This window comes from Boleophthalmus pectinirostris, unplaced genomic scaffold (genome assembly GCF_026225935.1).
Source record: "Boleophthalmus pectinirostris isolate CB_2022bp ecotype Guang Dong unplaced genomic scaffold, ASM2622593v1 HiC_scaffold_5, whole genome shotgun sequence".
NCBI classification, from domain to species: Eukaryota; Metazoa; Chordata; class Actinopteri; order Gobiiformes; family Gobiidae; genus Boleophthalmus; species Boleophthalmus pectinirostris.
In genome coordinates, this window is record NW_026571404.1 from 31,844,740 (window position 1) to 31,870,965 (window position 26,226).

General features: G+C 39.4%; 1 protein-coding gene across 1 annotated transcript in view; it reads right to left on the reverse strand.

Moving 5' to 3' along the window:
* Nucleotides 1–23,877: 23,877 nt before the first annotated feature.
* The window catches only part of pax2a (paired box 2a), a 42,140-nt gene continuing 39,791 nt past the window's right edge, over nucleotides 23,878–26,226 (reverse strand). The window contains exons 10-11 of the mRNA XM_055162620.1: nucleotides 24,710–24,796; nucleotides 23,878–24,348 (exon numbers count right to left, since the gene is read on the reverse strand). Coding sequence (XP_055018595.1) covers nucleotides 24,227–24,348; nucleotides 24,710–24,796 — 209 coding nt within the window. The 3' untranslated portion in view covers nucleotides 23,878–24,226. The remainder of the gene's footprint in view (nucleotides 24,349–24,709; nucleotides 24,797–26,226) is intronic.

The window sequence follows — 26,226 nt, forward strand, 5'->3', positions numbered from 1 at the left end:
AAGAGAATGCGATAATGCGAGCAGGTCTGATTTTTGATTGTAGCTGCTAAAATTTGTGGGTATCCGATGTAATGTCATGCTTTAGCGACTGAGCTGTGAATACTTACAGTGCAGGCAGGGTAGGGAGTTTGCTGGGTTGTACTTTGTGAGCAAACTGTTGTCAGGAGTCGTTTGGAAATATCAGTCCACCTTGGAAGCTGGTTGGATGTGAAAGGGTGGGCAAACAAGATCAACTTTTGGGTTAACTGTGATGCCAAATGTTTGGGCATCAAAATATATTGCGGATAGATATTACATAACATAGAAAAAGTAGGAGGGGGTTAAAGAATAGGTGACAATAGATTAAGCTTACAGAATTAAAACAACAGTGATTAAAGCAGTTTTGTATGTAACAATGCGTTTTAAAGGTGGAAAATGCAGCTTTTTTGAGGGGGGTTAAGGGAGGCTCACCTGTCTCCATGGAGATGTTATCACTTTTCTTTGCGGTGTCAAGGGAAGGCAAACTAAACAGGAAAAGCCTCGTTCTCATTCTACGCTGGTGTTTTGGTTGGTTCATTCCCTCAAAGTGTTTCTCTGGAAAGTCTGGGAGTATTTCCTCTGCTAGCCTGATTCATCAGCCGGTTTCACTTCGTAGAAACCGTCTGACCTCACAGTGTTAGAATTCGTTCACTCGACGGCTATTTGGTAGTCATGTATATAATGGCTGCTAAAGGAGCAAACTGGTATATTAAGCTTTTCCCAAATCCCGTAGGAAGAAGGGCAATAACGTCTTTCCCCTTGAATGAAATTCACCAAACATTCTCTTTATTCCGGCTTTAAATCCTCGATCTCGGGAATTGTTGACAACACTGAATATGGCTCTTCGCTGATTGGCTGGTACCTGAACTCGCACTTGTGGGGTTTCTGCAAACCGTCTAATGTATTTTGATTCTTGACATAGTTGCTGGAGAGAAATTAACTTGAGCGGCGACAATAGGTGGCACCAGCCTGGCTAGTTTGTTGCCACATAAACATTAAAATCATCTATCTCCATGAAGACGGGTCAGGTCTGTGGAAATGCATTTTTTGCCCAAGCAACAAGCTCTATTCACGGTTACGTCACAAACCAGGGAAACATTTGGAAACATGCAAAAACAACTTCGGCGGGTTCTGTTCGTAGTAGTAAGTCTGACAAAATCTAGGAAAAATTAGGAAATGGCCCAGTTTTCTTCATCTACATGTCATTGTAGTGTTCCGTTATGTTCGGCTAATCAACAATTACAACCGTACCTGAGTTTTCATCATTTCCCCATTGACACACAACTCTGAGCACACTGCGTACATGCGATTAGAAGAGATAAGGCACCAAATTCAAGATGATTCCAAACAGCAAACACATATGCAGCCTTCATTATTCCGCTGATCACATTTACTTCAATGGGTTTTATCACAGTCGGTCGGTGAGCCCAGTGTCGGTAACTACACTGGAAGCTGTCATTGCATTTCCAAACGTCTTCCTGGTTTGTGACGTAAGTTTGAAAATTTGTTTATGTTTAAGCAATAGAAACAATAGGATTAATGTAAGATAAGTTTAATGCCATACTGTGGAACATTTTGGACAAAGCAACATAACATACATGATAAACAGGTGTCAAATGCCCAATCTCAAATGTTACAGAGTGCATCTTTAGTGAAGGAACAACTTTATAACATAGTGAAAACCTTCAAAAAGTACATTTCTAAAATACTTCACATAATAAACTCAGAGTGAAGTGTGTAGATTTCAATAAGGAATTCATAGCAGCATTATTTAATACTTTCCAACAGTTCAAAACATTTCAAGTTCAAGTACATTTCTTAGGTTTGTGATTACTTATCTGGACAGCCTATTAGAAGATAAATTATTATTAGAAGCTAAATTATTGATCCAGCATAGCTCTAATTTCAATGCACACAATTTTTATGTTCAATTTTTAACCAATATTTTTTCCTCTTTAACAATTCTCCAATGCACTTTCCAGTACGTCCACTTTCTTAAACGCTCCCATCCAAGAAAAACTACCCAAAGTGTGAATGTGCTGAAATAATTAGGGCGAAAGGGAGAAATCCGTGGCTTGTGCAAACTTCCTTCCACCATTGCAGAACAAAATAATAAAGCCCTATACTGCTTGTGTGTGTGTATGTGCGTATGTGTATGTGTGTGTGTGTGCTGAAGGGAGACAAAGCCAGGAGACCCCCGCGATGCTTGGGTCTCTGCTTCCTGTCAGTAGTATTCCTCCGGGCTTTCACATGACAAAAACACCCAAAGTTGTTGTGTCCCCGCTCCTGTCACCACCGCGCTCCTCCTAACCGCAGATGTGTAGTATATCTGTGCGTGTGTGTGTATGTGTGTGTGACTTCTTCTCTTGTTTTTGCGCTGGCATGTTGTCTCGCTGTCTTCCCTGTCAGCTCCTAGCCTGGCACCTGCTCCTGTGTCTCCTAATTAGTCTCATTTAATTAATTATATTCCGCCGCAGCTACACATCCACTGGCTGTTGTGCGAATGGCGTCATATTTCAGACGTAATGGTTTTAATGCATTTCGATATAAAAAAGGGTAAGTATATTTAGCAGTGGTTTGCATAGTGGTTTTATGGAGGAGCAGTTTCTACTAATAGGCTGTCCCCCGGGTTGGAGCAGGTAAACTTTTGCCCTACAAAGTAATCATGAACTTATTTGTGAGAGTTTATGAACTCTTTTGTACACCTTGGATGTCATTTAAGGAGCTCATATTATGCTATTTTATGATCTATAGTACGTCATAATGTTGTTTCCTTGTCAAAAACATACCTGGAGTTGTGTTTTGTTTCGTTCACGCATGTTTAATACTCAGACCTTGAATATTTAGGCTGAGTTCTTCTCAAACAGAAAAAAACTGACTCACTTCTACCTTGTGACATAATGTGGTAACACAGGAAGTGCGCCACTGTGTTTTTTAACTCCATACACTCCTTCACTAGAATCATTTTGTTGATTTTATCCCTGGAATTACCAATCTCTACTGCACTAAAACTAATAGGTAATGCAACTTTTTTGAGGGAGGCTAAGGGAGGCTCACCTGTCTCCATGGAGATGTTATCACTTTTCTTTGCGGTGTCGGGGGAAGACAGGTGTACATAAGAGAAAAGGCCTCGTTCTCATTCTGCTCTGGTGTTTTGGTTGGTTCATTCCCTCAAAGTGTCTTGGAGTATTTCCTCTGGAAGGTCTTCTGCCACATTTGCTGCCACGCTGCCATATTTGCTGCCACATAGATATTAAAATCATCTATCTCTATGAAGATGTGTCAAGTCTGTGGAAAGACTGTTTTTTTCCCCCAAGCAATAGATTCTATTCATGCTTGCGTCACAAACCAAGAAGACGTTTTGAAACATGTAATGACAACTTCTCTGTTTGCGGTTGGAAGTCTGATAAAATCTAGGAAAAATGAGAAAACGGCCCAGTTTTCTTCATCTACATGTCATTGTAGCATTCTGTTATGTTTGGCTAATCAACAATTACAACCATACCTCAGTTTTCATAAATTTCCCACTGACACACAACTTGAGCGCAGTACATGTACATGCGACTAGAAGAAATGAGGCACCAAATTCAAGATGAATCCAAACAGCACATACTGTACGTATGCACCTTCACTAGAATCATTTGGATAATTTCAGACCTGGAATTACCAATCTCTATTGAACTAAAAGTAATAGGTAGCTGTTAACTTGAAAAACTAAGACTAGATGACGTCACAAGGTGAGACAGAGCAGTTGAGGGTTAGAGATGTAGACAGACTAATAATAAAGGGTTACTCAAACATGACACATGTGAATGAAACAAAACACAATTCCAGGTATGTTTTTGAGGAGATAACAACATTATAACATGGCTTAAAGCTCAAGTGTCAATTTTGCATAATACATGACCTTTAACATTTTAGATTTTAGGGGCAATTATGTAAAATTGACTTTCATGAGCTTTAATCATGTTATAACAAAGTTCCCTCATTTGTAACTTTCTTAGAGTTCTATTTCAATTGATTCATGCACGTTTAAGTTATCTTGTATAGTCTTTCATTCGAGAAAAAAAAATATCCAGATTTCACCTCCCCCCGTCTCCGTCCAGTTCTCTATACTTTGATGGTGTGTTGCCTCTGAGCTCTGAAGTAATTTCCTGGATACCAGTGACATCATAAGGTGGAACTGAGCATTTTAAGCTCTGGATAGGAAGACAGTATAAAAATATGCAAGATTATTCAAAGTCAAAACTCCAGGTAATTTTTGATGAAGAAACAACATTAAATCATCACTATGTTTTCACTAAAAGCTCAAGGTCATACGTATAGTATAATACAAGGTCTTCAAAGCAACACAGTGTAACTTTCAGGTGGTCGCATGCTGGAAATAGAATAGTTTAAACCATACTTCGGAATATACCCCAAGTTTTATACCATAGTTTGTGATATTAGAGCCAAAGGAACAGTATTTCCATGGAGACAGGCAACACAATCAAGCTTTTATTTTAGTCTGTTTTTGCTGAAAAAGTTACACAGTGGGGCTTTACATGTGCGAGCAAACCCCTGCTACACCATTGTGTTAAAACAATAGAAGGAATTTCATTTTCAATTGACAGTTTTTTTTTTTTTTTTTTTTTTTTACCACAATACTATAGACTAAAACAGGACCAAGTCAAGACTACATCAGTACAAAACACAAAACGGAGTTCCAACCAAAACCCTACAATTATTCAATTTCAAAAATCCAAACTTTACAAAGATGAGCAGATCTGGAGCCATATCCTGTTTCCCTGATTTCAAAAGGACTGATTGAAAGGTGGATTAACCAATCAGAGAGAAGCATGGCCCGTTTATGTCAAAAAGAAGTCTGCTTACACATAAAAGAAAAAATACAAGATAAAGAAGAGAGAAAAATTGCTGATTTTTGCAGAATCAACAATCGAAGCACGAAACTATTACTTAAATCAGGTGAAAGAAGTTATATATTTTGTTCTGAATGACACAAGAATTTGAAGAGAGGTCTTTTGAGAGACACGTGCTACAAATTCACAGCTGTGGTTGGACTGTCTTTTGGTTTTTCACACTCTGTGGTTCAGTTCCAGTCCCTTCTAGATTGAAACGGAATGTAGAAGGGTCTGGCTGGTCAGGCAATTATAAAGTACCAATCTAACCCAACAATATCCATGGCATTTTGAACATACCTTTCACCTTTTACATCTCACTCCAGTAGACTCTGCATTCGAGAGACACATGCAACAAATTAGCATCTGTGGTTGGACTGTCACACGTTTGGACAAAGGATTTTCACCCTCTGTGGTCCAGTTCCAGACCCTTCTGGATGTGAACAGAATGTAGAAGCGACTAGCTGGTCAGGCAAATATAAAGTACAAATCTCCATGTCATTTTTTTCAAATACTGTACCTTTCACCTTTTACATCTCACTCCAGCACTCCACAAATTGAAGAGGATATATCTGCCACATTTGAGAGACCCATGCCACTAGAAATTAGCTGTTGCTGGACCATCTCAAGTTTGGATGAAGGATTTTCACGCTCTTTTGTCCAGGACTGTGTAGAAGGAATTGGCTGGTCAGGCAAGTTTAAAGTACAACTCTAACCCAACAATATCCATGGCATTTTGAACATACCTTTCACCTTTTACATCTCACTCCAGTATACGCCACAGACCAGTTCTATGTGAGCTCATAGTGTGCGTGCTGACTCAGAGACAAACCCGAGTGAGCTGGAGGAAAACAAGTCAAGTCTACGGCGTTGGTAAGTAAACAGAAATCAGGCTAGCACTTTAGCTGTGACAGTGGGTCTAAGCACCTCTTTCTTCTGCGTTAGGCTTTCTGTTCCATTTGTCAGCTCCACTCTGCTGCCGTGCCAGTGTTGTCTATTAGGGCTGTTTGCACTGTGCTTAGTGCTACAGTATATAGGCCCAGATTGGGGGAGAATGAGATAGAAAGAAAGAAAGAAAGAAAGAGGGAGAGAGAAATGGAGTCTGGTAATTACTCACCGTTCAGCCACTATATAAACTCAAAGTGCACTGGTCAAAGATCTAATTGTTTTGTAAGTGGGTGTCTGGGCGGGGTGGGAGATTGGGATAAAGCATCATTTTAAGTCAAGGAAAAGCCTTTGTGATTTTATGTGTGTTTAAAGTTCCCATATTCCACAATTTTCTGATCTATGTTGTAATATTGTTTCCTCATCACAAACATACCTGGAGTTGTTTTTTGTTTCATTCATGCATGTCTAACTCACAGACACTGCTTATTTAGGCTGAGATCTTAACCATCTCTCAAACAGAAATCACTCTGTTTCACCTTGTGAGATCATGTGGCAATACAGGACGTCCTCCACTGTGTTTTTAAACTCCATACACCTTTACTAAAATTACTGACCCGTGGAATTGCCGGTCTTTACTGAACCAAAGGTAAAAGATAGCTGTTAACTAACACGGTAGAACAGAGCATTTTGAGTTTTGGAGTTGTAGACTAATAATGCAGGATTACTTAAACATGTGTGAATGAAACGAAACACAACTCCACATATGTTTTTGATGAGGTAACAAGGTTCAAACGTGGCTTAAAGCTCACAAAAGTCAATTTTACGTAATATGGGACCTTTAAGGTACACTTGTCCTGTGCATTTGACCCGTCTTTTAGTGCTACTGGGGTAGAGTCCTGCACGGGGTCAGGTACCTGCAAGTAGTTGCTGAAACGGGCGGGTTTTAATGGGTATGCAGGCGGGTAGTGATTAAACACGGGCAGGTCAGGTGAATCAAATGAATAACGAACGGAAGAAAAATACTTGATGCGCATCCAGGACGTCCGTTGCCATGGGAAAAAAGTGCCATTTCCTGGTCTTTTCCCAGAACGATGGCAGACCAGGCTGAGAGAGACTTTAGTGTATTTATTACATAAAACCCTCAGCGAAGGTGATCAGCTTGGCGGCTGCACTCCTGGGTTAGACCTGGTTAATTCCTGGTTCAGTCCTGGTTTAGTCCTGGTTTAGTCCTGGTTTAGACCTAGTCCAGTCCTGGCAATCGGTTCGGTGGTTGCAGCTTGTATATAGTTATGCTAATGACACTGGTTTAGTCCTGGTTTAGACCTAGTTAAGTCCTGATTTAGACCTGGTTTAGTCCTGGTTCAGTCCTGGTTCATTTCTGGTGTAGACCTGGCCCAGTCCTGGTATAGTCCTGGTGATTGCCTTGGCATTTGCAGCATGTATATATTTATAATCCGCTAATGACACAGCATAGGTTCAGTCCTGGTTTAGTCCTGGTCTATTGGACTGTCGGGCTAATGGGCCGACCCCGATTTATCAGGGGCATGGGCGAGTAACGGGTGGAATGTTAATGGGTCCGGGCGGGAGCAGATTTAACTTTGATATAATCACAGATTAATGGGCAGGTGTGGTGCTGTACTGCGTGGGTGCAGGTCTCCAAAAATGGACCCATGCAGGACTCTGGGGTAACCTGTCAGGAGCAGTGAGTGCACAGTGCCACATCAGGGGATCATCTCCAGATCTTGAGCGTTGCTTGGTCAGGACTACCTTACCTGGAGGATTTTACTGTGCATTTTTTGGGTTGCAATTTTTTTTGCGTCAGCGTAAACACAGGAATGGGGCAGGTAGTGTAAAAAATAAACTTCCGATGCCCATTCAGAATAAGTTCCCTAAAACATAACAGTCACGTAAACATGCTTCAAATCCAGGACGTAAGGGAATATCTCATGACAGACTTTCATAACGTCGTACACTCACACCTCCCAAACAAGCAAGTGTGGGGGCATCCAAGGTGCATATCACCAGTGGAAACAGCTTCAGGTTTCACTTCCTGATACCAACAACATGGAGCCTCCCATCTGCCCCCCACCCGGGCACCCTCCTCTCCTCCTCCCTCCCTCTCTCTCTCTTCCCCGGGCCTGCTCACAGAAAAGATGCGCTCAATAATTCAGCAGCCCAGTGCACACCACCCAACGCCGGGACAAAGAACCAGATCAAACTTTTGGCAGAGCTAGCGGCGCCAGGCCCTGCTAGTGTTTCCATGCACCGCACAGCCTGTACGTTGACCATATGGAGGCTATAATCACCAGTGGGATGATTCAGCACATTCTTGATCCCGAGCCCAAAATCACACGACACCTTAATTAGCTGCTGCTGATATCGCCCTTCACCAGCGCTAATTTGTCACCGCTAGCAAAACGACTCCTGGCAAATGGAGAAGATAGAAGAAGAGGAAGGAACAGGAAGTGTGAAGAGTGTCAACAAAAATCGATACCCCCATATGCTAATTAATAAGGAAACGCATGGGAATCTCATTCACGAAGACAGGAAATTATTTTGCATCAGTATATTTATAGCTGCAACTAAATACAGCTTCTTCAAGTATAGTTTTTGAATTTCAGTCTACTCTATATTGTGGACACAATCCTTAAAGGGTTCAGTAAAAGGGGAAACACTTAAAACTGCATAAGCACTACTGCAGTGCTGTCACGATAATAAAATGTCAAACTCAATTTTAATATTAAGGAAGACTCGATATTCAATATTCTGATACCATAATCATAAACAATACTCTTTCTTTAGACAATAGAATGTGATTTTCAACATTAAGTCATCATGCTTTCTTTATATTACCATGTGGTGGTCCATGGGTGTATATTTTAAAGCTATTCAGGAAAGTTTAATTTCTGTCCTGTGAATGTGACTTTTTAGTATTGATACTTGCTCAAATAAGCATCTAGTTTTGATACTAGTTTTAGTTTTGATTAGTATCTGATTTTCTGATTATCTAATTTTACTTTTGAGCACATAAAAAAACTAGCATCCAGTATTGAAGGTAAATGAATACACACTGTAACCATTAGCGGTATAACAATAACCAAAATATCATGATATCCTATCGTCAAAAGTCTCTCAATAATGTCATGGGCCATCAGAATATATCGAATTACAAGTTTCTTTGCTTAAATTCATTGTTATGGTGCAGCAATATGTAAAACAACAGAGCGAACTACATCAATCATGATTCTTTGCTTTGTTTTGGTGCAACATACATGAAGAAATAGCAGTTCTATGCATTTTTAAATCTTAGTACTTTAAATTAAGACTTGTCAAGGCATTTTAAGAGGAAAAAGTAACATTTTCACAATTTTGTTAGTCTCCACAAAATATTGCAATAAATATTGTACCGTGAGATGTATATCGTGAAAATATTGTACTGTGAGATTTGGATATTGTTACATCCATACTAACCATACGTTAGGCTATTGTAAACTAACTGTAACTACTACATCTATAACTCTGAGGTTCAGTGTTGTTTTCTAATTAAAAGCAACAGACCATTACTAGATCTTGTATTTCTTCTGATCTGACTGAACTTTGAACTAAAATATTGTCTGACATTTTTGTCTTGCCTTAACAACATTGGTCCCAGTGGAGACGTACATCTTCAGTGTTAAAACTCTGACTGTGTTTTGGTCCTCAATCTTCAGAATTCCTCAGAGAAACACAGAGCATGTGTTTGTGACAGAGACCTCCGTGTGACCTACAGGAGGGCTGCCTGACGCTTCCACAAATACATGAGCACATCTTTAACCTCGTCGTGTTCTGCTGTTAATTTGTGCGTCTCTGATTAAATCCACAGGACAGTGGTGAGTCCACACTGGAGCTCATAGTGTGATGTAAATACGCTGTGGCCTCCTGAGTAGGTGTAGCAGCATGAAGCAGCAGTGGAAAAGGTCAGACGTGTTCTGTGTGCCGACTGCAAACAGGCTTTATTAGCATCCCAACGACATATTTAGGAGATGGCCTGAGCCGTAATTACCTGGATAAGGTACAGATGATACAGTGTTTGGGAGGGGGGAGAGAAAAGGGGGGCGCATGGATATTGGCTTTGTCTCCATTAACCTGGTGACGGTGTTAAAGGATCTGTTTGTAGAGAGAAAATGACAGGGAGCCGTGCTGACGGGCCGGACCAGACAGTTAAAAGCCCCTTGCTGCATAGGATAATTAATAAATAAAATACCAGGGGAGCCCCTGCCAGGCCTCCGTCTATGACAGGGGCTGTCTCCAGTGCGCTAAAGCATTAAATGACCAATTTCTGTCAGACTAACTTCCAGCGCGCTCCCTCTCCTCTTCCCTTTCTTTCTCCCCTCGTGCTCTGCGCCCCCGTCTCTCTCTCTCTCTCCTCCTCTCTCTCCATGCCTTCCCTCGTTTTTCTGAAGTGGGCTACTTTGCTCTCTTTGCACTGAGTTTTTCAGCGACTGATGGCTCTAGTTCATTTCTGCTGAATTAATTGGTCCCTGAATGAATTCTGTTGACAGGGCAATTCATCATGTGTTTGGCCTGACAGTGACTGGGTGTGGGGAGGGGAGGGGCGGGGGCGCCAGCGTGGGGAGCCAGTCAGAGGTGCTGCAGGGGGGTTGCTTTCCTCTTCCTCTCCTCTTCTCCTCCTCTTCCTCTCCTCTTCCTCTTTAAGCGTGGCTGCTGTCTTGTTGCGTGGTGGAACAGTCACACAGATGCAGGGTGAGCCTGTCAGACACAGTTTGACAGGGGCACAGGTCAGGGCCTTTTGTTGGTGCCTCACACACACTTCCTCCTCAGGCCGAAGTCATTCACAACTCACCTCTCTATTGTATGTTACAGACAATATGAAAGACTCTGGATTTATTGTGCATTCAGTCTATGTTATATTTAGTGCAGTAAATAGTAAGGTAGTAGTATAGTATTTGAAACATGTTTAAGTTATTTAACCTTGTTTCTACTTTTATGGTAGTTTATTAGTGTTTTTCCACAGATCTGACCTGTAACTTGACTCTGCCTTTTCACTTTCTTGTCTAGATGGAGTTTAATGCCATGCAATGAAAAAAAAAACACCAGCAAGAAACACTAGAAAACTTACATCATCCATCTTTAATTTGAAAGTTTTGAAAGTTAAATTTTCTGATATTTTTGTAACCATAATAATATAAAATCAATCTCCCCTGTATTTCATGTGTTTCATCTATGCTAGGCAACCATCTACACTTGTGTTTGTCGCCATGGAGATGTTATTACGATGCCTGGAATGTTCCACAGTATGGCATAAATATATCAAGCAAGCATTTATTTAATCACAGGCCAAAAAATACCTTGAAAGACTAGGCATTCTTATTGTAAGAGGGTTCACAGATTTGACCTCTAACTTGGCACGGGGGTCTTTTTAGATACATTTTGTGCCATACTGCGGAACATTCAAGGCAAAGCAATAACATCTCTATGGACACAAGATAGTCACCCACGCCAAAAAAGTTACCCAGTGCATTTTCTCCCCAAAAACCCCAAATAAAAGCTACAATCTGGTTGTCAAGGATTCCAATCTTGCTTCTAAACCCCTCCCAAACGCCTTCACGAAATCTAGCCTCTTTTGTAGAATGACATAATCAGGTAGCATATTTAGCGCTTAATTACTTACTTGTCTCTCACAATAGCAATTCAAGAGCGTAATCCCGTTCCTGGAGGCTAAATGACTGATCTAACCGCGATGGTGATGGCATTTTAGCGCATATTTAGCAGATGAGGACTGACTGGAGAAGCACTGGCCCTAAGTAGACAGCTCTTCCCCGCTGTTCATTATTCTAATTGTGAACTATTTGGGCTCTCCGGTCTCCAACATGGCGGAGGAGGTCTTTAGGCTGGCGCGGAGTCAATCAATGCTCACTCATTACAAACATTACAAAGTGCTGTTCTTGTCGCCTGGATGGTCCCGGTCTCATAATCTCGCCTCTGTCAGGGTCCCAATTGTCACAAAGCACATTCGAACCCCCTCCCTTCCCTCCCTGCCCTGCTATACTGGAGTAATCGCATACTGATTATTGCTATGTCATATACTGCTGGTTTGTTTTTGCGGATTTGTCACCTTCTTGTTTCTATGGAGATGTCATGACTCTGCCTGGAATGTTCCACAGCATGACATTAAACAGCTTTACCTTATATTTATTAAATTACAGGTTATTGTATAGCTCAAAAATACCTAGAAAAACAGGCTTTTTGACTGTGAGCGGGGTTGCTTCTCCACAGATATGACCTTTAACTTAGTCTGGTTTGGTCTCCATGAAGATAAAAAGGTTTAATGCCATACATCAAAATTAAATCTCAAATGAAATGGACACAATGAGCAAATCGCAAAGGCTGCAAATTTCGTACAAGTACAATAATATTCCCCATAAAGAAGAAAATATCCTGCCTTATTGTGCATAAAACTGCTTACCCGGTAGCTTAGATCTGAAAAAACAAATCTGTTAGTTCATATTTCTGTCAGTTCTTCGGTGTTTAAAAAGTGAACTTTCAAAGGCATCATATTATTAAAACATAAATCGCCAACTCCATGCTAAATAATACAAGAGTGCAATTACATAATGTGAAGTCACTGTATTGTATTTGAATCGGAAAATAATGTGCAAGCATGACTCAAATCATCTCGTATTTTTTTTCTTTTCATATAGAGTACAGTTAGAGACAACACACCAACTGGATGTGTTATCTTAACTGCTGCACATGAACACAAATGACAGAAGCTCTGGCTAATAGTTACGCACTCAGAGTCTGCACACACTTGGTTGGTCTTGTGTGATTTTCTGAGATATTGTGAAACTAGCTAATGCTCTCAATTGCTAACTACATTTCTTGGTTAGTTTAACTAAATTACTGAAAAGCTTGCTAATGTTTCCTGTATAGCCTACTATCTGCTGGATTACTTAATGTCCATGGTAACAATGAAGCTGTGTTCACTCTCATTTACACTTGGTTTGTCAGTCTGTCTTGATGTGGTTTGGTGCTTTTCTAGTCCTGGTTTAAGTTCAGTTTTCTGTCCAAGATATACAATTTTCGGACAATGGAGTTATGCCAGAAAGAGCAAACTTTTGTATTTGTGATATGCTTTCAAATTGATTTTGTAATAGTTTTCACATTTATGTTAAGGTTAGGGTTAGGATTGGGATTCTCAAGGCTCTTTATTACACAAAATTGACTCTTGTGAGCTTTAAGCCATGTGATAATGTTGTTTATTTGTGTTTTGTTTTATTCACACATCTTTGAGTAACCTTTTATTATTAGTTTGTTTAAATCTCCAAAGCTCAAAATGATCTGTTCCACCTTGTGATGTCATGAAGCAGTAATTTTCAAGTTAACAGCTGGGTCATTCCATGCCACATCTCCGAATGCCCCCGCTCGACCATCTCAGATTTGACAGAAAATTTTTAGGAGGTTCACACACTTTCCAATAGGAAAAGTCCCAAACATTAGCATAACTCCTTATAGTTTTGTCATTACAAAAAAATATTTTGTTAACTACACCTGACCTGTTTTGAGCAGAGTTTTTCCAATTTCAGATTGCTGTATCTATAGATACAGGTCAGGAGGTAGCTGATACAATAATTTTTAATTAATAATTACAAAACTATATTACACTTTCCAATAAGAAAAGTCCTAAATTTTTGTTGGGAGCTAAAATTTGGGACTTTTCCTAGTGGAAAGTGTGTGAACTTTTGCAGTCAAATCTGAGATGATCGAGTGGGGATTTGGCGTGGAATGACCCAGCTACCTTTTACCTTTTGTTCAATAGAGATTGGCAGTTCCAGGTCTGAAATGATCAAATGATTCTAGTGAAGGTGTATAGAGTTAAAAAACACAGTGGAGCACTTCCTGTATCACCACATGACATCAGAAAGTGGAACAGAGTGGTTTCTGTGTGAGAGAAAAACTATATGCAGGATTTAGGTATTAAATGTATGAATAAAACAAAACACAGCTCCAAATATGTTTGTGTTGAGGAAGTAATATTATAACAGATCAGAAAATAGTGTAATATGAGCCCTTTAATGTGTTGGGACAGGGTTGAGCATTTAGAAGTTTTCTTGTGTTATTTTGACTAAAAGTGCTGCTCAACTATCTTTTCCATTTTTTGCAGAGTGGTTAGTAGGCCTATTTTACAGACTCTCACATCATCCCACCTAATTTGCATCTCACTTAAACAACTGTCAATTCCCTTCATATCTGCCAGCGATACATACAACCCCACTACCCGTCGCCATACCATACCATAAGAAGAGAAGCCTGTACCCCAGTCCCCACAGCAACTCATTTGGGATTAGTGGAGTTAACGAAGACACTGCAGTGAACAAAACAGCGCCACTAATTAAAGGCCTTTCTAATGAGGGCTGCTTGATTGACATTGAAGCGCTGGCCTCTCCCCTCGTCACCATCAGCCCTGACAGCCACATGATGGGGCTGACGGCAGACCCCCACGCCGTACACATGACAGCCCCATCACCACACAGACCACCGAGGCTACACCACTCAAAACAGGAGGGACAACGGGGGAAAGTCTTAGTCGTGGTCAAGTCGTGTTAAAGCTAAGAGGTGTTAGGAGGTGATAGTGGAGAATCGTGATGCTGGTTCTCGGAGAAGGGTGAAGATCTCATAACACTTGTGAGATTTGTGTGTGTGGTTACATTTTGATTGGATTGGACAAAAAGGGTGAAGGGTGACCCACAAGTTGGCAGTGTGGTTCCAGCTCTCTCAGATGAATGCTGTCATTGTGTCCTGGGGCAAGACATTTCATTTCTCTGTGTCTGTGTACACTGGCTTTGAGTTAGCCAGGCTGGCGTCACCTAGTGCCTCCACTCAATTTAATTTCTCTCCAGCGACTAGGTCAGGAATCGGAATACACTAGACGCTTTGCAAGAACCCCAGAAGTTCTAGACTGCACATCAGCCAATCAGCGAAGAGCTGTGAAGCCATGACGTCAAACTCAAGTGCATGTCTGGGTCCCTTTTGTGGTACAGCATAATAGTAAACAAAGCGGTCGAGATTGATGTAGATGAAGCCAGACATTCTGTGTTGGCAACAATTCCCGAGATCAAGGATTTAAAGCTGCAACAAAGAGAATGTTTGGTGAATTTTATCAAGGGGAAAGACAGTATTCCCCTTCTTCCTACAGGATTTGAAGCATTGCATACATCACAACCAAATAGCAGTGATTGGTTAAATAAAAAATGTACCTGCCTACCGTCGAGCAAAAGAATTCTAATGCTGCGAAGTAAAACCAGCTGATGAATCAGGTTAGCTTTGAGTGCCTTGATGGTGGAAAAATCTTGATGGTAGAAAAATGCTACATAAAAACATAACCATTTACCAAAAGTGCTAAAATGACTAAAGTCCAAAGTTCAGAACTCAATCACATAATTTAGATTGAGTCATGTATATTTTAGAAATTATGTTATGAAATTATGAAATTAAACAGATCTCATGGGAATTACATCTTATCCCATCTCTACTAGTTGTACAATAAATGGTTGCGTTTGGGCTTTGAAGATCACCCACCAGCCACAAGGAAGAGTGAGCACAGTACTGTTGTGTACATGCTCAAACTGATTGTGATAGTTGGTAAAGTTGTCCTTTTTTGAGCCATTCTTCAATTTCACTGGGTCCACCTGTCAGAAGCAGTGCCAACTTGTAGCACCCAAGAAGTCTTCTCTAGATCTTGAGCCAGGCTCTTTGTCAGGAGTTTTTACTTTTTGGTGGTGAAAATGAATGTAGTTGCTAAAATGATCATTGGGCATGCTGGTTGACCAACTGTCATCAAGTACGAAGAGCAATTAAAGATTGATTTAGGTTGATGGAAGCATTTGATTATAAAAACTCATACTCACCATTGAGTAGGAAAACTGAATGTACTCAAAGATTATCCCTTGCATGCTGTTTGTAGATAAAAATGCCTTGACTTTCAGCCTGGAAGTCATTTTCAATCTGATGGTACTGGCCTGACAAGATAGAAACTTTCCTAATCTTGCCACTAAACAAATTCCAGACCATTCCCAAGCAGGTTTCAAACTATAACTCAACTCTATGTAACTCAAGGTAGTATATACATTTTAGCTCCTCAGACTGGTACCTTCAGAATGAAAATGACTTATGGATGGTGGTCAATCTTGTCTTGTCTTGTCCAGATCATTGCCTTTGAAACCTCTCCTACCATGGACCACTCCTGGACGAATTCAATTCTATGGGAGGGAGCCTGTCCAGAAAAATGGACAACCCTTAAGCCAGGTGGACCTATGTCGAGGAGTGGCTTCGAAAAAGAAAACTAGCATGAAAGCTCCACAGAAAAAGGTATGACTAAATTGTAACGAACAGGAGTAATTTTAGCTTCATTTAAAGGGGCACTGGTGGAGGGTCTGTCAAATGCTTTTCTTCATAGATACTGTATAAGATAAGATAATCCTTTATTGCCTCCCATGGGAGAAATATGTCTTGGGACAGGAGATCACAGGCTTTATCAAAAGACAGAACAACACAACACCAAACGCTTGATACAAACATCCACCAAAGAACATAAATAAATAAGGGACCAAGGCAATTATGACCATGAGTGAGTACACCAACAGGACCTTTAAGTCACTCTTTACAGGCAAACCCTTCGCAATCTTGTATTCTATTAATAATTGCCCACTCCCTAAGTCTATGTGCACTTTTGATTGCACATTCCCCTGACCAATGTGCAGTTTTGATTGCACATTCCATTGACCCATGTGCAGTTTTGATTGCACATTCCCCTGACCCATTTGCAGATTTGATTGCACATTCCCCTGACCCATGTGCAGTTTTGATTACACATTCCCCTGACCCATGTTCAGTTTTGATTGCACATTCTCTTGACCTATGTGCAGTTTTCATTGCACAATCCCTTGACCTATGTGCAGTTTTGATTACACATTCCCTTGACTTAGGTGCAGTTTTGATTGCACATTCCCCTGACCCATGTGCAGTTTTGATTGCACATTCCCCTGACCCATGTGCAGTTTTGATTACACAATCCCCTGACCTTTGTGCAGTTTTGATTGCACATTTCCCTGACCCATGTGCAGTTTTGATTGCACATTCCCCTGACCCATGTGCAGTTTTGATTGCACATTCCCCTGACCCATGTGCAGTTTTGATTGCACATTCCCCTGACCCATGTGCAGTTTTCATTGCACATTCTCTTGACCTATGTGCAGTTTTCATTGCACAATCCCTTGACCTATGTGCAGTTTTGATTGCACATTCCCCTGACCCATGTGCAGTTTTGATTGCACATTCCCCTGACCCATGTGCAGTTTTGATTGCACATTCCCCTGACCCATGTGCAGTTTTGATTGCACATTTCCCTGACCCATGTGCAGTTTTCATTGCACAATCCCTTGACCTATGTGCAGTTTTAATTGCACATTCCCTTGACTTATGCTTTGCTTGGAATATTCCACAGTATGACATTAAACAGCTCTACCTTACATTTATTCAATTACAGGTTGTTTTATAGCTCAAAAATAACTAAAAAACAGGCATTCTGACTGTGAGCAGGGTTGCCTCTCCAGAGATCTGACCTGAAACTTGGTCTGATTTGGTCTCCATGAAGTCAGAAAGCTTTAATGTCATACTGTGAAACATTCCAGACAAAGCAATAACATCTCCAGGGAGAAAAGCTTTTGACAGACCTTCCGGCAGAAAAGCTACACAATGCACCTTTGACTGAAAACATAGCCAACAAATTCTTATTTACTTGACAGCGAGAAGCAATAACATATATCAGTTTAATCTAAAAAATATATAACTCAACTTGTCAATGCCAGAAAAGTACAGTAAAACACACAATACCATATAGTAAACACAATTTTATAGTTTTGCCCAGCTCCGGGTTAAGCGTCCCTGAGCTGTCTCTTCAGGACGGGCTCATACCACTGTATACATTAGCGGTGACAGACATGAATCATGCCAAATAGGCCTCTAGCTCTGGGGCCAAGTCTACAATCAGCGTTTGAGTAAATCCTGTAGGCGCGCTGTTGGCCCCCATGGCAGGGCCCCTCATATTCTCCCCTTGTGTGTGTGCGTATATGTATGTATGTGTGTGTGTGTGTGCGCCGTTGTGTCTAGCCCAAAAGGATGACAGGTGCTTTCCGTAATGCCTAACTGATGAGAGCCAATCAGTGCAGCCCATTCTTACTGGCGTGTGTCTCTTCTCCTGTTGTTGTCATCTGGCCCGCTAAAGTAAAGAAGAAGCTTGACTGACAGACGCATCCGGAGTTCACAGTTTATTGGTTTCTACGAGAGAGCCAGATATGCCAATTTAGACAGGGTAGTGACAAAAAAAGTTCCTATCTAAATGGAATAATTTTACCACTGGGAATTCTCAGCTGGGAGAGGAGAGCGCGTTTCGGCTGGTGTCTATGTGCGATTGCGGATTCTTTTTTTTAGCTTTTAACAAGGCCTGAATGACAAACACATAGGACAGTTAGGGGGTTGACAGAAACACCAGCTTTTGATGCTTCACAGGGGATCTATGAAATAAACAATAGGCAGAGGAAGCAGAGAGAAAATGGAATTACAACTCGGTGGGATTGTGTGCGTGGAGAGGGTTGGGGCTGTAGAGTGGTGTAGCAGGATGAAACCAATGCATCATTAAATATACTGGAGTCAGAAGCTGGGGCAACGCTCGCCTGGTTTCCAATACTTTTCTATTCCCCCTCTGTGCAGCTTTGAAAACAAGTGCTCCAATGCTACTGCAATTATCCTGTGATAGATTTATACTGAGACAATATCATCGTACTGTATAGAGGTGGTGTAGGTTGGTTTATTTAGCAAAAGGAAAAGGTTCTGGGGTGTCACCTTTTAAAACAAAACTACAATACACTGAAAAAAGCAATGTCGACGTAAGTTAAAATTACTTCAATTAAAAACATTTCACTTTTTGCGTCGATTCAACTTGACAAGCAAAATGATCTACCAGTCTTCTTAATTCTTAAAGGTGCACTGTGTAACATTTCTAGAGGAGGGTCTGCCAGCTGCTTGTTTCCATGGAAGTGTTTTTGCTTTGTCTAGAATGTTCCACAGTATAAATTAAACCTATCTATCATGAAGGAGACAAGCAGGTTACAGCACTACGCACCATTATGATTCACATCTGTGGAGAGTCGCACCATTCGCAGAAGAAACAAATGTATTTTTGAGCAAAAGAAACTCCCGTAATGAATAAATGATAGATGAATATGGTTAATGTCATACCAGAAAAGTTGTGAAGTATACCTTTAATTCAAGCAACATTAGATTTAGTTTCTTAAGAGTTGTTATTTTTCTTATCTTATGTGTAGTAGGATGTATTTTCATATTTTAAGTACAAAAAGTCTTGTTCCATTGGTAGATCATTTTACTTGTCAAGTGAAATGTACTCAAAGCATGATAAAACTGTTAATTCAAGTCATCTTAACTGGCTAGATTTTAGTTTTTTAGTGTAGTGTGTAGAAGGAGAAAAGTTCTGGGACATCATCTTTAAAAACATCTATGATATAAATAGGTTCAAATGTGCTCTAACCTGTTTTCTGATTGGTTAAATGTTTAGCCAATTGAATATTCAGAATTCATACATTCCACCTCCTAGAAACCAAACAAGAGACAACACTGCAAAAACTTAAATCTTGCCAAATTAAGAAAGTTTTATAATGACTTGAGTAAATTTCACTTGACAAGTAAAATGATCTACCAATGGAACAAGACTTTTTGTAGTTAAAATATGAAAATACATCTTTGCTTCACTTAAGAAAAGAAAAACAACAACTCTTTGCACTTGAAATAAGAAACAGAATATAATGTTGCTTGAATTAAGAAAAACACACTTATTCCATTGCTAGATCATTTTAGTCATCAAGTTGAATCTACTCAAATAAAGTAAAAAGTCACTGAAGTAATTTTAGCTTGTCTAGATATGACTTTTTGCAGACAGACTTTGTGGTTCACTTCCAGATAACAGTGTGCAATATTTTTGTTTTGTTGTGTTAAATATCAAACCAGTAATAAGTGTAGTAAGTGTAGTAAAAGTACAGTCACAACAAATAATTGCAAATACAGGCGAAAATCAAACATGCATAGAAAAAAAAAAACAGTATCAAAACATAACAAAAAGCAAAAGAAAACCAACCAATAATGAGGAGTCGTAATTCATATATACAAGGAATTATATACATGTTCAAAAAAGAGAAACCCCCATTTCATCAAGATATGTAAAATTCACTTTTTTTTGTTTGTTTTCTTTTACATTATTCTTCTATTAAACATATACATACAATATTATTACCCTTTGCTTTACTTAACATCTCCATCTCTTTCATGTCTTTTTTTTTTTTTTTTTTGATGGCAAGAACTTGGATTTGAGAAACTTCCACATCTCTGAATGAGTTAGTGGTGGTCCAAGAGACCGTTGGCCCAGAATAGCAGAATGAATTAATGATAATATACACAAAAACTTAAAAATCATGTTTAATTTTTATTATTTAATACTTGTGTTAAATGCCACTGCAACTGCAATTTTGTTTATAACGGACTTTAAAAACAACACAGATTGACCAAGGTGCTACAGAACATAATTAAATGAAAACATTAAAAACAATAAAACAAAAAATGAAAGGACAAGACACAGACAACTATTTCTCAACATCACATTGTAATACCTAAATGTTAAAATACATGATATAGACCTGTTTAAATCTGTTTCCAGGCTGTGGAGATTCACCTTTGTTTCTGTCCTTATTTGTATTAAACGCATAAATAAAACAATGTCCCGATAGTAATACAATGGATGATACAGTATATTGCAATTTATTAATATTCTAATACTATAGTCAACTACACCTTCATGAGAACAAAACAGTATGAAATATAACTTATTACATTTTTAAATCATGAGAACAGTGAATGTGACTACTGAATTTTTGTGAAAATATTATAAAAATCATTTTGAATGCATTTTGAATTGATTTGAGAATTGTGCAATGAAGTATCACGATATACTATCTCTGAATCGTTTTTTTTTTCTTACACCACTAGTCTGAACCCTCTGAAAACACTGTCAAAATGTAGTGTGTCCAACATGCCTTCACGTTACACCCTGTTATGTTATGTTCCATATTTGAAAACCATAACCTGCACATCTTGTTCATAAAACGCAGCATCAATACTCCATCTATCCATCTCCCTCCCAGATCCTCGTCTCACTCCCAGGATCCTTGAACCTTATATCATTTTGTTATGGGGTTAATAATGAGAGCACACAAAGTCAACGACTGACATATAAAAGATTTTATTTCTCATGTGCACAAAAGGAATTGGAACAGAAAAGAGAACAATGATTGAGGCCATGAGGCTTTCCGTACAGATTTTCATCAGAAATCCTTTTCACGTCCGTGACACATCTCCTGTATCATCTTTACAACCGCCGGATTCCTTCAGAGGTGCTCCACTTTCGCTTTGAATGACGGCAGAGCTCTTCGTTTCCAGGTTTGCTGAGCTGCGTGTGGACAGAAATAGGCGAATCCCAAGTGAAATTCTGGAGAGGATGGAATTTCTTGGGGCGACTGTGGACGGATAACTGGTTAACCCTGGAATCACGTGTGTGGAATGGAGCTTGGACTTGCTAATGCTAATGCTAATGCTAATGCTAATTGTTTTAGCTGATGGGAGCCGGAGAAAATTGACAAGAAAATGGGTCTTGAATGGGATAGTCTTAATTTACATGGAAGCACAGATCACTGCTCATCATAGGTTAAAGCTGGAGTAGGCTTTTTTGTTGTTGCTGAAAGAAAATCTGTCTAGCAAAATGGCGAGACAAATAGAATTGCATTGTTTTGTTTCTACTGGTGCCCAAAGTGGACAAACTTCTGTGTTGCTACAAGAATTTTCTCAAAGTTACTGTGCTACCGTGTTCCGTAATGACGAGTAGGGTTGGCCCTTTTACAATTATGGCTTTTTAAAAACAGAACTCCTACTCCATCTTCAACACAAATACAGTATTATAAGCAACCATTACAGTCTATGTGAATGTGGCCATGCTCTCGTCTGACTTGAGGGACAAACTGAAGCGGAGAATAGACATTTTGCACATTGCGCATTTTATAAACTCCTCCACAAAAAAAAAAAAAAAAAAACCTTGGGGAATATTTCTGTTATTTCTGAGCCCAACCACAAACAATGATACAGAAAGCCATTAAACTCATTGCATAGTGACATAAAACATCATTATGACATTCAAATCAAATGGACAACAAATGGACAGCCCCTGCTAGCACGGACTGTATACCTTAGAACATTGAGACACAAGTAATGCATGTTTTTTCAGTGAGTTTTATCTACAAAGGGAGCCAGTACATCGTGATACTGTAGTGGTGGAATTATTTACACAGAAAAAAAGAAATTGTCTTCACATTATTCACAAAATCAATCTACAAAGCAGCATCGGATGGTACAGTAAGTGACGCTAGCGTTTCAGTCAAAAAAGTGGTGTTTTCGAAGTTCAGTGTTTGACTACGTATTTTAAAAGATAATACTGCTTTATTTATGCATACATATACTGTAAATAAAATATTAAATATCAAACTAAGTCTTTGGCAAATGTAGTAAAAGTACATTCACAACAAATAATAACAAACAAAGGAGAAAGTGTTGCGTAGGGAGGTGGCAAATACGGAATTGAACTAATTAAACAGGCAAGAAATTGGGTTTGTAAGGCAATTGTAGAAGCTTGTTTAAAGGTGCACTGTGTAACTTTTCCGGTACAGAGTCCGCCACCTGCTTGTCACCATGGAGATATTACTGTTTCAGACCTATGGAGAAGATCTATGGAGAAGCAAGCCTACACATGGTTAGAATTGATGTTTTTTTTAAGATATTCTTGAGCTAGAAAACCTGTAATTGAACAAATGCAAGGTAGATATGTTTAATACCCTACTGTGGAACATTCCAGGCAAAGCAATAACATCTCCATGGAAACAAGCACGTAGCAGAGCCTCCACCTTAGAAGTTACACAGTGCACCTTTAACTGTGTAGGCATCTAGTGGTATGACTTTGTTGTTTAATGAATTAGATTAAAATTTGTCAGCTAAGAAATGTTATGTCCAAAAAGGTCCAGTTTGACGTAATCAAGCCTGATGCAACTTTCCAAATTAGCTAGAGAGGTAAATGTGTGTGAATGTATAAAAAAAACAGAAGTTATAGTGCAAAAAAATCATGCATGGATGGAATGAGAAGGAAAAGTTCAGACATCTTTACATGACAAAAATAATTTAAACTCTGGGAAAACTACGGTGGTTTTCGACAATGATACATTACATTTTTACACGTGATTGTTTTTGCCACAGGGAGGATGCTGCTGCCGTTGGACATGCCAGGTGTGGAATGAGAGCAGATGTAGGCTAGTCAATGCACCAGAAGAGCCAATGGGGCTGGCTATGGCTGGCGTTGGTTAATTATTATTGTAATATTGGGAATCCACAACATTGGTTCAAGTTTGATCAATGGAACCATCTCCCTTGGACATCTCTCGCATTTGAGCACAAAATTATTCAGGCTGTGTTTGAAACCACTCCAGAGTCACTAACACACTGCTAAAAAGGGAGGTCCTTTGTTAACGTAAGGTAAACATTAAGAAATCTGTATAGTTAGAAGTTCTGGTTGAGATTCGGTTTTTCGACTTTTGTGACATACATTTTAGCTGTAAACTATTTTGATCAACTACTGAAAGATGTAGTGGATTGGATAGTTTCGATGAGCTAATATTCAATAGGCCAGAGGTAGGTAAAGCAGTATTTCCAGCTATAAATTAATTTTAATACACTGATTTTACGCTTTTACAAATTCTGTTTAAGTAATTTGAGTGCTACTGTATGATTCTTGGTCACAGTAGCAAAGCTCGCTCCAAATGATTGTAGTTATAAAGTGGTATAACTACCCTAAAGCAACATATGGTGACTATGCAGCAGTTTCAGATACAGCCTGTGCTTAATTGTGTACAGGAATGTGAAGAACTATGAATAAAATAACAACAACAACAACAGCAACAAAGAAACAAAAATAAAAACCCACAACATTTTTCCACATGGTATTCTTCACACTGTTTGTCTTCAATTAATATTTTATAATATATATATTTATATAATCTCTTAAAGTCATTCTTGGAAATGTTCGGGCCTTTGAGAGAGCGATGAGGTCTGGTCACTTGCAGTTCCCCTTTAATTTAGACCCAAAGTGTGAATTAGGCGCCGCTGATCTGGTCCTCCTTCCTCCTTCCTCATTGCCAGTCACATGACCACTGCGTCCGTGAATGCGTTCCGCTCCTCTGCCTCCCTTTGACCTCAAGTGTTGCTCAGACGGGGACAATATGGAGGCCCAAGCCGTGGCCCTGCAGTTTGAGCTGGTCGCCGTGGTAACTAGTGGCGGTCGTAGGCAGTGGCAGCAGTGGGAGGGGCGGAGCCACGGGATGCGGCACTATAATAATAAGGGGAACCTGAAAGTTAACAGAAGAACGAGCCGTTGGAATCCATGAGGTCAGACATAGAATCAACACAGCTCCTGCTCTGAGAAGACACCTTTAGCTGGGGTTAGTCAAATATAGAGTGTTTTAAAATTTTACTTTATACATATATGTAAGTGATCAAAAATATCATCTAAACAAAGGAGCATGTCCAGAATTATACTGCTTTGACCAGTAAAACAACTTGGACACATGTTTTATTATTTCTGAATGCTATGTCTTTTATAGTAAAAATTCTAAATTGTTAACAATGCTTAACATTTGGACACTAACAGAAGCTAACACTGCATTACATAGAAGTTTATTTCCACTTACTTAGTAATGCTGGATTGCTGAACCGCCATGCTTCATTGTATGTGGTGTACTGCGGATGAGAGTAAGGGTTTCCAGAAAAATCTCCTCCTGGAAGACACACACAAACAGGGCCATTATAAATAAGGCATTTCTAAATAACAAGTTCATATAACTCTGCCTTATGTCAGTTCTTCAACACTGAAAGAAAAAAAATCCTTGTCAGTAATAATATCTCTTTTGTGTCTCTGTACAATTATATATAGGCAAAACTGTACTATTGTATAATCCAAGTCTCACAAGTGTTAAGATATTAAGGTGAAATACAGTGTCTTGTTACAGTGAAATTAAATACATGATCTCGGGTTGGCAAATTATCAGGAATAAAACTAAATATTAATTTGAGTAAGTCTTGACACTACAAAAAAATGACATTTACAAGACAAAATTTTATCTATCCTGAACTGTTTTAGTGTGCATTTGAGGGTTATCGGAACGGATACAAGACCTCATAATAACTTAATTTTGTGTAGAAAATTGTTATGATATTATTTAAAAAGTAAAATTTTTCATCTTCAATTGATATTGTAATTGACGTCCAGTACTGAGTCAATTCCTTAGTATTAAAATCAAGTTTGAAACACAAGCATGACCACGATCCTATGCTGCATTTGAAAACATTTAAAACCGAAGAATTTTACAATAAATTCTGAACTGTAATTCCAATCGCCGGAACAAAACAGCAATGATCTGAGTAGTGATGTTTGAATGTTTGATTACGTATTGTCTTTGTGCGTATTGATACCAAACCTGAACCTATGCATCCTTTTACCGTAATGAACTTCAACATGAAAACACTGTCATATTTTCTCCAGATCTTGTTTGCTAGTCTTAACCCAGCTCTGTGCACATTAGAAGAGGGGCAGGAGGAGGCGCAGTGCTGTGGGTCCACACGTTTCATTCTTTTACGAGACTATAAAGGCCAGGTTTTATATGGGTCGGCTGAAGAATGGCCTTTGCTTTAACAGTGTTTGGGGGCCGCACGGTAAATCGAAGTAGTTGGACAGGAGATGAAAAGGGAATCCAGCACTAGCGGATAAGAGCTGCTTAGTGTTCTGCCTCACTGTTTGCTATCAGCTCTGTCCTCATAATTAGGAGGTGTTTAATGTATTTGTCCCTCTACCGTAAAAAAAAAGGGAAGTGGTAAAAGAATGTAGAGGATATTGTGGATTTAAAGGTGCACTGTGTAGCTTTTTGGTTTGGGGTCCGTCACCTGCTTGTTTCTATGGATATGTCATTGCTCTGCTTGGAATATTCCACAGTTTGACTTAAAACATCTCTACATTATATTTATTAAATACATTACATTTATTAAATTACAGGTGGTTTTATAGCTCAGAAATGCTGAAAAAACATGCATTCTGACTGTGAGCGGCATTGCACTCCACAGATCTGACCTGTAACTTGGTCTGCTTTGGTCTTCATGAAGATAAAAAGGTTTAGTATTGATGTAGTTGTGCCACTACTGTAGTAATTGAATA